A 17,782-nucleotide genomic window follows, 5' to 3' on the forward strand; every position below is an offset into this window, starting at 1 on the left:
TAAAACTCAAAAGTAACTATCCAGTGTTTCATGACACAAATTATATTTTTACCACAATCCTTCATTTTTTTTTGCAGTTTGTAACAGTATTTTTATACTATACATCTTTACAAATAATAGTGTGATATTTTCAATTATTTCTGCTCAACTTGCAAAGTATATTAGATACAAGGTAAAGTTAAAAATAAAAATAATGATATTGCCCAGTACAGTATTGTAAATATAGGAAAATTATGCTTATATGCAAAATTTAAATAACTATTGAACTAAATGTCTTTTACTGTAATACAATAGTATAAGATGAAGATAGAAAGGCTCATAAAACAGTATATGAACGTTGCAACCATATATTTCGAGCACTTCCTTCTGTGCCCTTGTTCACTGGTAAAATATGGACAGATGATATGTTACAAGAGTATACATACAAAGGATATGTAGGTGTGGCAGTAAGTCTCCGTTGGTATGCAGGTGACCGTTCCCCAGGAAGGATGGAAATTAAGCAATTCCCTGGTGTTTTAGCCTCATTAACTCCCGTCTGCCGATGCATCTGGCGGTCGTATTTTCTGGAACACCTGTTTAAGAAGAGGCTTGAGGATTAACTTGATGTCATCCAATTTCCAATGTCCTCCTGACGAGTTCATATTGTTGGTTTGATTGATGATAGCAGATTCCAGCATTTCCCTTTGTGCGGGCAGCTACTTTTGAAAACCAGCTCCGCCCCACTCCAGTTCCCTTTGTACGAACAGCTACTTTTGAAAACCAGCTCCATCCCACTCCAGTTCCCTTTGTACAGTAAGTTCCAAAAGTGAAGCTAAAAATTTCAGAGGATTTCGTTCGAAATTCACTAACTGGCAACTACAACACATAGCTGAAAAACTTATTTTTTTTTTTACATTGAAAGCTCCATCAAGCAAAATAAAGCTAACATATGATGCACAAATATCAAATCTATGATATTTTTGACAATCATAAGAAAAAATTACGGTAATAGTAATTATTTCAAAGTACAGCAATTACTTCAAACTACAGAAACGAAACAATTTGAAATTTTCATTCAACACAGGATTACCAACATTACCGTTGTATATTTCGAGCAATGTGGAAACAAATATATTTAATATCATAGTGTAATATCAATTATTTTAGCAAAGATGCATAAAACCATGCAAGTATCAATAGAATACAAGGGGAAAATCTCCGTAACAAACATAATCAATCATGAATGCACCTAGATTCAACAGAGAAGTTAGGTGTGGTTGGCAGTTCTGATTTTAGCTTTTAGGACCCGACCATTCGGACTCTACTTCAGCTTTGGCTTCAGTTTCGACCCATGACTCAAACTTAACATTATATACCCAACCTATGAATCACCAGCCGTGCCCAGGGGGGGGGGGGGACTTTGACTCAATACCCCCATCGCCAGGCAGTAATATTGAATAAACAGGTAAATCAGTTCCCTTCTTCATTATGCTTGCAATAACACTGACAGAAAGTAACCACTATTGAAAGGGTAAACTTGATTGCAAACAGGTTTTCCGTTACAAATACAGAGTGCTTCTCCAAATAATAAAAAGTGTTCCCAAATCATTCAAGTCTAACATCCACCAAGGCTGACCAAAAGCAACTGAAAATTCATCTATCTGACTTCCTCACTTCCTCTGCCTTGGCTTAGGCCTAGACTTCCTCACTTCCCCGGACTTGACTTTGGCATAGACTTCCTCACTTCCCCTGACTTGACTTAAGCCTAGACTTCCTTACTTCCCCTGGCTTGGCTTATGTCTAGACTTCCTCACTTTCCTTGCCTTGGCTTAGGCCTAGATTTCATCATTTCCCCTGACTTGGCTTAAGCCCGGACTTCCTTACTTCCCCTGACTTGCCTTAGGCCTAGACTTCCTCACTTTCCTGACTTGACTTAGGTCTAGACTTCCTCACTTCCCCTGACTTAACTTAGGGCCTAGACTTCCTCATTTCCCCTGACTTGATAATGAAACCTAATTAATGGAAAATCATGTTTACAACCATCTAGATATCCAAACAACTCAATTTATTAAATAACAAGCTGGAAAATATATTTCCTTGATTTTTGAAATAGGCCTAACCATGTAGCCATACTAAATGCGCATATAACTTGGATTTCCTTTTTTTTTTTCTACACCACCTTGTGTCTTATTTATAATTCATTCAATCAGATGCTAAACTTCTTTGTGCTTTATCAAAAGAAATCATAATAACTTTCGATATGACGCTATAAAAGTAGAAATTTACAAATCACATTAGGCCAATGCTTATGCACTCGGTTCCTGCTGCCAGTCAATGGCGAACACTCGATATCACACATTGAGAGCCGCAGATGTTTCTACAGGGAAATTCTTTTTTTGGGGGGGGAATTCTTTTTTTTTTTTTTTTTTTAAATAATTATTGAACTACCATTGACCATTCACTGGGGAAATACCTTCTGTGGTTCTACAGTTAATCACTGATACTTATCAGATAAAGAGGATGACAATAATTGGAATAAAATATACTAACTGGCAACCCCACGAGTTTCTAAAGTACGATCAATTTTGAAATTTGTAGCTTCACTTTTGGAACTTAATGTACAAACAGCTACTTTTGAAAACCAGCTCCGCCCCACTCCAGTTTATGGTATGGCCGTTATCCCTAATGTGTAGGAAACATGGATAGATCCATCTCGCAAAGATTAACAGAGCACAAAAGATCAGTGCGGTATGCTTCAGAGAGTTTGGGGATTTTCAAAAGGAGCCATCCGTACAAAGAGAAGATGCTAGAATCTGCTATCATTAATCTTAAGGCCTCTTCTGAAGCAGGTGTTCCAGAAAATATGACCACCAGATGCATTGCCAGACAGGAGTTAATGAGGCTAAAGATACCAGGGAGTTGCTTAATTTCCTCCTTCCTGGGAAATGGCCACCTGCATACCAACAGAGACTTACTGCCACACCTACATATGCTTTGTATATATACTCTTTTAACATATCATCTGTCCATATTTTACCAGTATACAGGGGCACAGAAGGAAGTGCTTGAAATATATAGTGTTTTATGGGCCTTTTTAACTATTAAATTATTTACAATGACAATTATGATATAAAATTTTGATCTAATTTTAATGATGTGTATTGGGTGATCTTTTACACTTAACATAAAACAGTCCATAAAGATACAGTGACAACCGAAACTTTACATAATTTTTAGTTCCTTTCAAAAACTTTTAAAGAAAGACAAAATTTGTCCATAAATAGTCTTTTTTCTACAATAGTTATGAAATGAGAACATAAACCTGCTAATACTGTAGAGATATACAAATACTGTATTTTAAAGAAATTTGCCTCTTATGGGTAAAACTACAAAATGGTGTATATTTTATAAAATTTATGATCAATTCCTTCTGGAAAATATTTTGTATTTTATATCTTTAATGTCTTCCCCCCCTTCAGTACTTTTGGCTGAATATAAATCTTGTCCTTCAGACCTGGTGTGAGAAGGACTGAAGGTTAATCTTCTCCTATAAGACAAATCCTTAGCTAAAGAGATTTCTTGGCTAAAGATAATGGTTTTCTCTAGATTCCTCTGTATCTGAAGAGTCATTAGAAAAAAAAATTACCGTTTTTGATGGGTGCTATATTTCCTACCTTTGAAACTCTCTGTTAGTGGTTGTAGTTTCAGAGCTAGAGGAAATGTGCTAATTTGCTGATTTTTTTTTTTTTTTTTTTTGCGATCTAAAACTTGAAGAATCAACCAGAGGATTGGCAGGGAATGTGGCTATTGGAGCTTTAGCTCCCTTGGAAGTAGCATTTCAAGTATCCAGAATTAGAGCTGAAGAAGCTGGGAATAATGACTTTCATAACCATAGACTGTACATGCAGAATCCAGCTGTCCATCTTTGTTGTGGGTGTAATGTATCAGAAGTTTCCCCACACTCCAGGAAGTTGACCTGACTCTAACAAAAAAAGTAGTACAGTGAGGATCTGCTGTTCAGTACCAGTGAGGTGCAACAAGTTGGTCATCTGGATAATCTTGAGTTTGTACCTCATTTTTCAGAATAGTGTTAGTAAACTCCTTGAGATCATCCTTCCTCCTGAGGAGCAATTCTTTAATATAAAGAGATAGTGTATATTTCTGCTAGAAACATATATACTACACTAGATTTCAAAAATATTTTCTATTTTTCATAGACAAGAAGCCAAAGCCTTTTACCATTATCCCACTTCAACTAGCCCCATATAACTTTTGATTGTTTAAGGATAAAGTGATGGGTTACTGACCGGCATGTGGGCAGTACCCTGCAACTTGTGTGCTTGCCACCTATTAACCACCTCATTACCAAGCTTCAACAACCATTTCTATTTTGTGCCAGGAATACTAACAAAAGGCTGTAGTTGTGTATAACTAGCAAAATACTCATCATTTTTTTTACAAACATGAGTATTTTGATTTTGTGCACCCAGATGAGTCTGAGCTATTTCATGTAGTTTTGCTTTAAGATAATTATGTTATCTCATGGCAAATGTGTAAGCTCTATTTGCTCCCTGATGACTTCCAGCAAAGTTTGGTTGTGCATCTGTGATTTTTTTTACGTAATGTATGTTGAATTGTCTAGCAAGTTAAACATTGCTCTGGCTTTTGCTTTTTTTTTTTTTTAATGAACCATAATTTAAACCCTCGTTTTGGTAGCGTAGCCATTGTTCGTCCTCAAAGGAGTTACACTATTATGGTCCCTACAGGTATTACTGTATAGCCACTGAAATTTCCCTTACAAATCTGGGAGATCTAGGGAACAGTCTAATGCTTTGCAAGAGAAATACACCTCAGATGAGAATCTTGCCTCTCCCATGCAGCATTCAGATGTTGAAGGGGATCCTGATAGGGTCCACCCAACCCCATCTAAAGTGTCTGTCCCTTTTAGGGGGTGTAATAATTTATCATGGACTTCTGTCCTGCCAGGCAGAGGTGGTGCGACTGCCTTGACTCAATGAGTTCATGCAGGCTTCCCTGATAGGAAATCCTGCTTGCTGTACTTTCAGAATTCTGGAAGGAAATCATGAACAGTGTCAAGGATGTCCTTACTACTGAGCATCAGCATATCGGAGACACTATCCATGATTCCCAAGAGGAATTCAGTTCTGTCCTGAATATGGAATTAGATGTGACGTGTAATATTTCTCATCGTTAAAACTAGAGGGTTGGCAGGTTGCATAGTCTGCCCAGGCAGAGATTGTCTCTCTCACCAAAAATCTTAGGCCATGGGAATAGGGTAATGAAAATCCAAGCTTAAAAAGAAGTTGAATTAGTTGTCTAGATCCCTGTTGAAATCAGAGTGGGTAGTAAGAGACAGCCTGCTCACTCTTAAGCTCCAACTGGTAACAATAATATGACCAGGTCGGGCTGTAAAACCTCAAATCAGAATGTAGTACAGTATGGGCACCAGTATCCGTCCCCAAGAATGCTACTGATAACCCTTGGTGTAATGCCTCAGTGTGCATCCTTTCACCAGATGGAAAATACCTCATTAATGAAATGGAAACAATGATTGAGGTTAAGCTTGCAGAATTATGGGACAGAGCGGCCTTTCCCAATACTGAATGGTGTTTGGTCACTCCTTCAGTAGGAATTCAGAATGGTTAATAATATAGCAATGAAAGCCATTAGCGTAGTAATGAAAGCCGTAGAAGCATCCTCTCTCTAGTTTAATGGAAAATATAGCACAATATCAATTTTAGATAATCAGTACCCTTTCTGGGAAGCATGAGCCTACTGTCTGTTCTTTGTTAAAACAACCAATCGTTAAGACAGAATTTCAGAATTTTGTCGTGACTGGGTAATGAGAGGTAATGCCAGAAATAAACCCATTTGTCTCCTCCATCCCAGTATCTGATAGTTCTACAAAGGAATGGGCAACACTTGTCCTTCCTTTAAGAGGAAAAAACTCCCAGCAATTTGGGACCTTTATGAGAAAAATCTCAGATGGAACAGCCATGGCTGAAAGTCATGCTAGGCTCCACCTCCTCAGTATTGTAACTTCTGCTACTATGGTGGAAGTAGCTATTAAAGAGCTTCCAGAGCCTTCCAGAACAATGTTCGCCGCAGTAGCCAAAACACTTTATGGACCCTGTGGGGAGCACTCATGACTTTCTGCAGTGTTGCATTAAGGCTTGCAAGGAAGCATTGTTGGGCTTCAATATTTCGCTCCCCAATGTAACCTCCCTTTTACATACTTCCCCTATCTGTCAGAACCTTATTGAAGAACCAGCTTTTCTAGACGACATTTGGAAAGAAGTCTGGGCCTGTTATAGTTTGTGATTGCAGTTGTAGGATGTAAACAGAGTCTGGATCTCCCATGCCAAGAAAAGGCTTTGTGGTTGGAGATTGGGAAGATACTCCATCTGTGGACCTGGAAGGGGTCTTTGGCAAAACAGGTCAACGAGTGATAATACATACAGATGCCTCCTTGACAGGTTGGGGAGGCCATTGGGAGGATTGTCAGGTAACGGGAAGATGGTTACCTGAGGGAGTGCCATATCAGCTTCCTGGGGCTGTTGACTGTTTTTCCATCTCAGAAAACTGAAACCTCCAAAAGGGATCCACATTTTGTCAGTCCTAGACAATATGACTGCATTGTCTTGTATCAAGAGGTTAGGTTCACGCTCAGCCCCTCTGAAGTCAGTAGTTGCCAACATGTTTCCACATCCGGAAGTGGACCTGTTTGCTACATGCGAGAACCTTCAACTTCCATTGCCCCAGATTTCAGGGGCTTTGAACAATCTGGTAGCTTTCTACAGAACTGCTTACTTAGTGTCCTTGAATTGTCCAAAAGGTCATTGGGTCCTTTTGCTTCAGCAGCGGGTGAGAGAATAGATTCCATTGCCATCTGCTGCTTTATCCCAGGCAGGAGGGAAAGTCATTCGCGAATCCTCCTTTCAGAGCCTTGACCTTCACATGTGGATTTTTTAATCTAGTCTACATGAAGATTATTTACCTAAACATTGCTAGGTACCTAGTGCAAAAACTATGGACTTCATCTATCTGACATTCCAGTCTGTACGGAAAATGTGGTTAGAGTACAGTACCTCCCTGCTGAGAGCCCAGTCAGAATCTGTTGAAACAGTTTAACATTTATTATATATCCTTTGAGGTCAAGTGCCTTGCTGTTGCGACAGTCATGGTGTACGAGGCAGCATTGTTGGAACCCTTGCTTCATGATATGGAATTTATTCTAATATAGAAATTGTTAATTCCCTTCTCCAGTCCTTTGCACTGCAAAAGCCAGCTCCTGCAAGGATTCCCATAAGCTGGTTCCTGAATAAGGTTCTTAGACTTTTGTCATATGCCCCTAGTTCAGGGGGCCCAATACAACTACTACAACACATATGCTCCAAAAAGTGGTCTTCTTGACTGCTTTAGCATCAGGAGCTCAGATTGGCAAACTGGGCTCTCTGAGATGGGGACAACGTTTCATCACTCATATACCTAGCTATCATTTACGGTTGTTACCTGGCCTATCATTTTGGGTAAACATCATGCCAGGTTCAAGCACCCAAGGTTTACCTAAACGTCACACCAAACGTCCCAGATGGTCTTGTTTTTCCTACACCTTAGCACAAACAAGCCACTCTCTTTATGTGGGCTGAGAATTATTTTATTTTCCCTCATTAAAAAGGCAGACACTCACTGCTTTCCGAAGCTGCATGACATCCAAAGGTTGCGTACATCATTACCTTACTTCGAAAATATTTCTTTCGAAGAAGTCTTTTGAGTGTATAGGGTGGTTATTAGGGGCAGTATTCCTGAACCAGAGAAGGCACAATAATCCCACAGCCAGACCCTACATAATTAGGCAAGTCACCTTAGAACCACAAGGGATAATACATATGCAGGTTTATGTATTGTTTCCTGTTCTTTATTGCCAAACCCCAATGTGTATCTAGAATAAAGAACAGTTGATAACTTGTGACTTTACCTTGGACCAAAAATTCCTGCAGCACTGTTGCCATGAGAGGTAGGGTCATGCTGAGATATTGCTGGGGAAGGGATACTAATCCCACAGCCAGACTCAATATAATTGGGTAAGATACTAAGAACCACAAAGATATATATATATATATATATATATATGTATATGTGTGTGTATATATATATATATATATATATATATATATATATATATATATATATATATATATATATATATATATATATATATATATATATATATATATATTGGTTTGTGTGTTTTTTCCTGTTCTTGACTGCCAAACCCTTATGGGTATATGGAATAAAGAGAATGGCTGATAACCTGTAACTGTACTTCAGACCAAAAAATTTATCTTGGTAGTTAGGATTTATTTATTAGAAGCTAAGCCATTTCATCACCTGTCAATTTCTTTTGCAAGTTCCTTTGAGGATGAACAACGGCTATGCTATAAAAAAAACAGGTTTTGATGTAGAAAAAACCTATTTTTGGTAGCCACTGAGTCCTTGAACATACCTACTTTCCTTGACAAAAAGGCATGAGACTCAGGTGAAGTTTTATCTTGCACAGACCTGGTGTGTAATGAGGAAGATACCCAACATACGTGCTGTTGTCACATTTGTGCAAGTAGGATGAAGGGAAAACCAAGGTAGTTACTACGGACAGAAGATAGAGCACCTCTTATCCTGAGTCCTTTATAATCTAGCACTTTGCCAACAAGCAATATTCTAGCAAGACCAGCTATAAGTGAATTCGTAACTCCTTTGAGGACTCAGCAGCTACCAAAAATAGGTTTTTCCTACTTAAAATTTGTTTTATGGCTATAAAATCATATATCTCTCAGGTGATATAAAAATAACCACATCATTTTTTTTAATATCAGTTCTGGAAATACTTAAACTGAGATTCCCAGTATTGACAGTTTGGTCAAAAGTGTTAATAAATTAATTGGCTTTGGCCCCAGTGTGATTGAAATATTTTATAAATCATACAATATGAAGTATATCACTAGAAATATGGGTGGGCTTCTCCATAATCAGGAAACATTTGAAGATTAACCTCATAGTACAGCTGGTCTGCTATGCTGATTAGTCAGTAACACCAGAAACAAGCCAATCTGTACTGAGCACTTAAGTTTCTAGAGATAACAAAAGTTAATTTGGGTCAAATTATTTTAAATGTATAAGTCAAAGTGACCGTGAAAATCTGGAAGCCTGCTAGTTGTTTATTTAAACCCTGTATAGTGGTCCTTCCATCTATGAGTAAAATTCCCTCCCAGATTTAAGGGAAAAAAAAAAAGAGAAAGAGAAGGAGTTTCCAGGCAAAAATTACAAAATAATGGCTAGCTCTAAAGGAGACTATAGGAAACTACTATAAGTTAACTTTTAATAAGAGCAAGAAAAAATAACGTTGCTTTTTTAAATTTTTTGGCCTCATTCACCAAACTGTTCCACTGATTTAAACCTGTAATTATGCCTGGCAAAATAAGCCTTAAAGGACTACTATGAACTTAATAGAGAAATTAAAGAGAATCACCCATGAATTATAGAAAAAATCAGTGTTGTAGTTTTTGAAATTAAAAGAGAATCACTCAGTAATAATTATGAGCAGCAACAGTTCTTTCAACTTGTTAATTGTGGGTCCAATAATACGAAAAATCCAAAGGTAAGCATCATCTGAGAAAGTCTTCAATAATGTTTTTACATGTCTGTGGAGTGAAATGAAGAGGAAGAGGAGGAATAGGATCATGTCCAAGTCATTTCCTAAACATTGAAAAGTTAAATCCAGTAAAAAATTAAGAACATTCGTATTTGGTGACTGATAGTCTACCAGACATGATCAGTGATGCTAACACTAAACCAACAAGAATTTTTCTTTGTTTTTGAGGTGAGGCCCTGCAGAGTGTCTTTTTGCCAGAGTAGGCCAGACAGGTAGCAAATAATCTACCATAGTGAATCAAGATATTTATAACACCTAACCTTTGAGGAATTAAAATTTCATCAAATAAATGGGATCTATATATGTTACCAGATTTTGAATGGGCTTGTGCTGATGCACTTTTTATGTTTGAAAACTTAAGTGCTCTCGAATTCCTTATTACAGTCATCTTCAGCCAAAACAGTGATGAGCACCCTTAGTCCTAATGACTATCAAAACTATGGGGCAAGTAAATCTGCTGAACCTTCTCCAAGATGCGGTGTTAAAAGTCGTCTGTTTCATTCTTCAGGTCCTCCAGAGTGTATTGTAAAACTGGCTAAGGTGAGTTTGATACCTAGAGGCCTACTGGTTGCTAATCTTGGTGCAGTGGATTTCCACTTCAAGTTTCCCTGGTTTGGTTTACCCAGATTAAATTAGGGGTATATTTTTTTATCTGTTGCTGTGGAGGGATTCTAATAACACTTCGCCTAAAATAATATACTGTACTTAACACATTAAACAACAGAAGGAATTGATGAAATATGATCTTCGTTCATTCTTATTCATACATGCATCCATATTCTTTTTTAACTGACACACAATTGTTCAGTCACACCACTCATTTAGCCATACTGGATTTCCAAACATATGCATGAAATAATACTCTTGTTGATATATTGTACTGAAAGCAGGTTTTCCTAGTAGCCCGATTTTAAAAGATGCTTCTGAGGCCTAGTCTTCTGATAAGTAATAAAAACTCTAAAGTATATAGCCTTCCCTTGAACATGCAAGAATATAACAACTAACAAGAATTCTAAATACTTTAATAGCCTAAATTGAACTGTCAATTACATTTTTATAATTGAATTTGAGACCAATCAGTAAAAGTCTTGTCTAGAAAATTTTTTATATTTTGTGGGGTTAATGTAATATGTTTGATTTCACTTTATTTCCTACTTTTATAGATACTATTCGATTTACCCACAGTCCTGCAATAGATGTTTCCTCAGTATAGTAGAAGACACTGTCCTGCAATAGATGTTTCTTCAGTATAGTAGAAGACACTGTCATGGCATCCACCCACAATGAGTGTTGCTCAGATGAAATTTAGATGGTGGTCAATACAAATTTGAGCCATGTGATTATTACATAAACCTAGTACTGGTCAGTTTTATTACCTCAACTGATTAACAATACCAGCCACACCAATTGTATTATGCTGTCACAGTATTTTTTTCTTACCTGTCTTGTTTTTTTTTTTTTTTGCCCATGTCTTCAACAAGTACATTAATGCTGATGCAAGTCCTGCCTGATACAACAGTTTAACATTGAAAAAAAAATAAGGAAATGTGATTAGTCCACCAGTACTGAATAACATTTTGCTATATCTCAAAGTCCAGCTGGCATTTTAAACTTGCGGTTACCAGTTTTATTTAATATTTAAACAGCATTGTTAAAGCATTTGTCTGCTTTTTCACTTGCTGGGTCAAGTTTCTAAATTGTTGTTATATCCTGCAAACAAAAGTTTTTACAGATTTGTGATGGCGTAGCCACTTGTCCTCAAAGGAGGAGTTACTGTAATGGTCCCCCCAGGGCTTCATAAGACAGACCAACCAGTTTAAATTTAGAATACATTAAGATTTTTTCACATTTATTAAATTCAAAATAATTTTAAAAAGCAAAACCTACATGTTCAGTTTTCTTATAGTTTTCTTGTATTCAAAAAGGTATCTGGGATCATTTAATTGAAATTAATAATTTTCACCTTCCACAGTACAGTGGACCCGTGCCTTTTCGTGGTTCCAGATTCGCACCTTCACCTATTTGCGGATTTTTCTGTGGAACATAGATACACATTACCCTGTATTTGTGGAAAATTTACCTATTTGTGGTATTTTTCATAGAGAAATACTCACTAATTACTGTATTTTCATATTTTCGTCACTAAATGTATTTTTTATGGTAAAACTGCTAAAATACTCAGGTATAAGCATTTTTAGAGTTTTTTTTTGGTGTTTGAACTATCAGAATAGGTAGTTATAAGTATTTTTAGAGGGGTGTCAAGTATTCATGGATTTTAGTTATTCGTGGGGAGTTGTGGTACGCATCTCCCATGAATACTGGTGGTCAATTGTATTCTGTTCATTGGAAAAAATCACATGGTAGATAATTCAGGTGGAATTAAATAACTATAGTACTGTAATTTATAGGCAAGGATTATAAAGTCCAAAATGAAATTTTAAGTGTTTCATGATATATAAATCCCATTTTTTCCAAAATCACCCTCTCCTACAAGTTAATCATTTTTACATGCTTTTTCATACTCATAATTTTTTTCCTCTTCATTTTCTAACAGTATTCTAATCCTGTTTGCCTTACAAATTGCACTTGTATACATGATTACAATGACTTTTTTTTTTTTTAATGACAAGAATGATGTATATGTCTGATCTGTATACTGTATATCAATTTGTATTCCTGTACTGTACTGTACAGTACTTGATTTGTATCTACACAGATACAGTGACAACCAAAAATTTACATTATTTTTAGTACATTTTAAAGATCTTATAAATAAAGAGATAAATTTGTTGAAAAATAACCCCTTGTTTATCACAGCTTTGAAATGAAAACACAAACCTGCCAATACTGTGGAGACACACAAATACTGTATAAGAAGGAAATTCATCATTTCAAGGTCAAAACACTACCATAACAATAGTGGCATAGGAGAATGTATAAACTGTACAAGCAAACTGTAACACAACAGAATGGCTTAATTTTGTACAAAATTTGTGATCATTTCCATCTTGAAAAAATCTTTTATTTTATTTAATTTCTTTCCCTCTCCAGTACTCTTGGCTGAGCATAGGTATACAGTCATCTGGTCCATCAAACCTGGTTGAGGAGGGCTAAAGTTAACATCCTCCTATTAGACAGATTTTTAGCCCGAGAAGTCTCTTGGATAAATACTGTACCTGTATAATAGTTTTCTCTTGGCCATGGTATATCTTTAAAGACAGGAGACCAAATACCCTTCACTTATGGGTGCCAGGGGTCATGTCTTTTAAATTCTGCTTCAGCAATTGGAGATTCCTAGCTAGAGGTGATTTCTCTGAAACATACCTGGTTGACTACTTTCTTTTGGTTATCTTTAACTTGAAAAATCAACTTTATGACTGCAAGGTAATGGGACTTCTGATGCCTGAGCTCCCTTCAAACTAGGGTTTCAAGAATCCAAATCTGCAGGTACAGAGCCTGGAATAACTGACACAGGTCTATCGCATCCTTGGACTGCAGGTGCAAAATCCAGCGGTCCATCTTGGATGTAATATATCAGAAATTTCCTAAACTCAAGTAAATTGAACTGGCTTTCTAACAATAAAAGTTGTCAGGATCTGCTGTACAAGACCAGTCAGGTGTAACAAGTTAGTCATTTGGATAATCTCAAGCTTTCCTTCCCACATAAGAATCACAGATGTGAACTTAAGTTTTTGAGAAAGAGGTAATGGTTTTATCATGCTTATTTTGGAGAAGTGGTAATGATTTTGTTGTGTTTTTGTTCACCATCCCACATCTCCATCACTGGATACTTGTCAGAACAGTGGGAGATAAGATGATAGTCATATCTAGTAGTTCAGGGAGATCCTGCTAAGCTTTCAATATGAGTACTGTGACTTCGGGTGAGTCAGGGACAGTACTTGAATCATATGAGTCCTTAATTACCATTTCAGAAAAGGGGTTAGTTATAGACTCGTGGTATCATATGCCTTTGGATATCACTGGAAATTTTTGTTGATGTTGGGTGGAGACTCCATTAATGTATTTATTTCACATTGTGTGCTTGTAACAGTTCTTTGTCCTAAAGTTTTGCTCATAAGTGACCCTGTACCCTTGTATGTGTGCTAACTACCTAGCCAAGACAAAACTACTTTCAGTGTAAGGTTATTGATGGCAAGATCATACAAGTGGTATAAAATGTAAAGAAACAGTAAAAGTTTAAAAAGATAAAATAAAATATAAAATGAGGCAAGAAAATAGTTGAATATTTACTTGATATGAAGAAGGAAAAAAAATGTTCTAACAATTTAGTACAGTGATGAACTATGAAAATAGTGATAAGAAGGTTAAAACAATCATGAACTAAAAAACTGATGATAAGAAGGTTACACCAATAAAGATCTTTTCTTCTCAGCATGCTATCTGTATGGACAATGATTTCTTCAATAAATCAGTAAATGTCGAGTACTACTCATGCTAAATAGCCATGTTGTTTGCATTGTTTGTGCAACACTTCCAGGTTTGTGACTTAACCTGGTCCAGTACTTTCCTGACACAGCATCAATAGGGATCTGGTATGAACTGATCAGTTTACTGCTCAGTTCCTCTACTCAGTGGAAAGGCTTCCATTGTGATCAAGGTTTCATGGTTGACATTCCCAATGGTCAATTCTCTAACAGTACCTCCCCTACTCCACCCATACATGATGCAGCAATCCTTTCTGGGTGTGACATAAGTATTTTAGCCTTCAGACACTTGGTTTTTCATACAGTCAGTCCAAAACATGTCTTCATTCAGTATTGATCTGCAGGAGAGAATATCAGCATGGAGTCAAGGAAGATTAAGTTTTTGCTCTCCCTTAAGGACTCTCCCTCAACTGACTCTCAAGAAGCAGGTATAGAGGTGCAGCACTGTTGCTATCTCATGCCATTTTTGCAACTTCTTGCTCCTGCCTACTCATGTTTGGAGATCAAGCTTCAGCTTTTCCTTCTTCCAGAAGGAAACTTTTAACATTTCTGGTACTGCCTTGCATAGCAAAAGCTCAATTGAGAGGCTTTATCATATGGCCAGCCACTGTCCCACATAGCACCAGAGTCACCCTGTCCCCTCCATGCTTTAAGCCTAGTACCTGCTTTGCACTTTGGTAGATATAAGTTGTGCTAGGTGTTTTTCTCCTGGAACAGTCAGTTTCATCACAGCTGAAAATATGCCTTGGATCATACCCCTTATCTTTATTTTTATTTTTATTTTTTTTTTTTTGAGCTCTGCCAGAAACATATTGGCAGCCTCTTCATCAGGATATGCAGCTTCTCATGTGATTTCAATGTTTTTCAGGTTAAAAATAAATAACCATTCTTTACTGGATCCCAAATACTTAAAATTATCAACTCTCTTTATTGGTTCTCCCCCAAGGCTGAATACTTTCCCTATCACCCCCCCCTTATTGGTGGTACACATATATTCTATCTTAGATCTACTTATTCTCATTCCTCTGGCCTCCAGTACTTGTCTCCATCTTTCCAATTTCATTTCCAGATCTTCCCTTCTCTCTGCGCACAGGACAATATCATCCGCATACAGTATGTTCTGCCTCCCTTACTTTCTCTACGATAATGTCCATCACTATGTTAAAGATAAATGGGCTAAGAGCCGACCCCTGGTGTACTCCTACTCTCACCTCAAAACCATCCGTCTCCCCAACACTGCTCCTCACTCTGGTAAATACATTCCGGTACATCTCCTGTATCAACGCACATACTCCTCCAGCACCATCCTCTCCCTCAGGCTCCTCCATACCTCTTGTGTCGGGACTCGGTCATAATCCTTTTCAAGGTCAATGTATACCATATGTAGGTCCCTTTGTTTTTCCCTGAATTTCTCCATTAGTTGTCTCAGACAAAATATACCATCTGTTGTTCCCCTTCCCTTCAAAATTCCCATCTGCTCTTTACCTATTTCTACTTCTTCTCTTAGTCTGGCATTTATCACCCTTTCCAGTATCTTCAAGTGTGGGACATTAGTTTAATACCCCTATGATTACCACACTCTTGGACATCTCCTTTCCCTTTAAAGATTGGGATCAGTATACTCCCACGCCACTCATTTGGTATCTTTTCCTGCTCAAGGATCTTTATCATAAGATTGTAAAGTATATCCAGTCCTTCATCCCCTAATGCCTTCCATGCCTCCACAGGTACCATGTCTGGTCCAGTTGCCTTCCCATTCTTCGTCTTCTTCAGTGCATCCAGCACCTCTTGCTTAGAAAACCTCACCACCATGCCAGTGTTCACCTGCCCATCTCCTCTTATTAGTCTATTATTTTATTCATTTAACAGCTGTTCAAAATACTCTTTCCATCTCTTCACAATGTCTTCCTCCTTTCTAAGTACTACCCCATCTTGATCTTTTATATATATATTTATATATATCTATATATATATATATATATATATATATATATATATATATATATATATATATATATATATATATATATATATATATATATATATATAATATATATATATATATATATATATAATATATATATATATATATATATATATATATATATATATATATATATATATATATATATATATATATATATATATATATATATATATATATATATATATATATACATATATATATTTATATACACATATATATATATATATATATATATATATATATATATATATATATATATATATATATATATATATATATATATATATATATATATATATATATATATATATATATATATATATATATATATATATATATATATATATGTATACTGTACCTATTATATATATATATATATATATATACATATGTATACTGTACACATATATATATATACATATATATATATATACATATATATATATATATATATATATATATATATATATATATATATATATATATATATATATATATATATATATACACACACACTCTGTAATGTATGTTTGTATATATGCATGTATAATGTTAAGTTAGTCAGATTTTATGTGATTTCTGTTATATGAAATTTGTGTAACAGTACCATATGAAGTATCTTTTATTTAATTCACAGATTTTGGTGGGGAAGACCTTGGCTGAAGACAACTTGGATGGCATTTCAGTGAATGTTTTCCTGGTAAGTTGAGATATATTTGGTTTCATAACAAACTCATTTATAATTTAGACCATTTTGTGGCTATGAAATCCAATGCTTGTGTTGCTATTATTCTAAAGAAAGAAAATACTAGTTACCCAGTAGTACTGCACTTTCTGAGGCAAATCCCTAGGTCCTAACCAGTCACACAAGCATTTATGTGTCTGTGAAGGAGTTAACTAACTTCATGGAATCCTCTGGTGATAGGGGTGTTTTACACTAATAGTGATCTTTTTAATTTCACCTCCTTACATTTTCAGAATGTTATTAGTACTGCTCTCACATAATGAGCTAATATGTGTTTTTCCTTCGGTTTCCATATCCTGAGGTGGATGTATTGGATAAGAATTTATAACTACTGCCATTTTGATTTTGGGAAGTGCTAGTTTTCTTGAAAAGTTAGCTTTTCTTTAGTTGTCTTGTAACATCAAGTTCTGTTTTCTTTGGTTATCTTCTAACATTAAGTTCTATCTTTTTTATTTTAGAACTAATTGGCTTAGGCATACTATAATTGGTGTCAAGTAGTTTTACTCCTTTCTGTACTCCTTGCTTTAATTGCATACAGCATTTGCTTATTTCTATATGCTCTTTTGTTCAGGGTTAGTAAACCAGTTTTCCTAATACAAGTTTGTTAATTATTGTTTAATATTATATTTTGAATCTGTTACATATAACCCTTTGTGGATTTGGGGGAGGGGGAGTTTGCGCCAGAACACTCAACCCTCACTGACCGAGCAAAAATGCTTAGCAATAATTTTCTTTGATTGTTCAGTGCCATATTATACTTCATGCTATTTTAATGAATTTGATGTCATTTGAAAGCTAAAGAATTGAAATTTATCATATGTTTAAAAATGCCAAAACGCACACAAAAAACTAATATCACGAATAAAAGTTAGCCATAATGAAAAAATTTGTTTACT

At 35.9% G+C, this 17,782-nt stretch overlaps 1 protein-coding gene across 3 annotated transcripts in view; it reads left to right on the top strand.

Annotated features, from left to right (window-relative positions):
- Window positions 1-17,782, top strand: part of LOC136837567 (uncharacterized) — a 131,119-nt gene that overhangs the window by 50,937 nt on the left and 62,400 nt on the right. For 2 of the 3 annotated variants that reach the window (XM_067102438.1, XM_067102440.1), the window contains 2 exons: window positions 10,094-10,249; window positions 16,779-16,841. In XM_067102438.1, coding sequence (XP_066958539.1) covers window positions 10,094-10,249; window positions 16,779-16,841 — 219 coding nt within the window. The remainder of the gene's footprint in view (window positions 1-10,093; window positions 10,250-16,778; window positions 16,842-17,782) is intronic. The other variant, XM_067102439.1, reaches the window with a different exon arrangement.

This window comes from Macrobrachium rosenbergii, chromosome 59, assembly GCF_040412425.1.
Source record: "Macrobrachium rosenbergii isolate ZJJX-2024 chromosome 59, ASM4041242v1, whole genome shotgun sequence".
Taxonomy (NCBI): Eukaryota; Metazoa; Arthropoda; class Malacostraca; order Decapoda; family Palaemonidae; genus Macrobrachium; species Macrobrachium rosenbergii.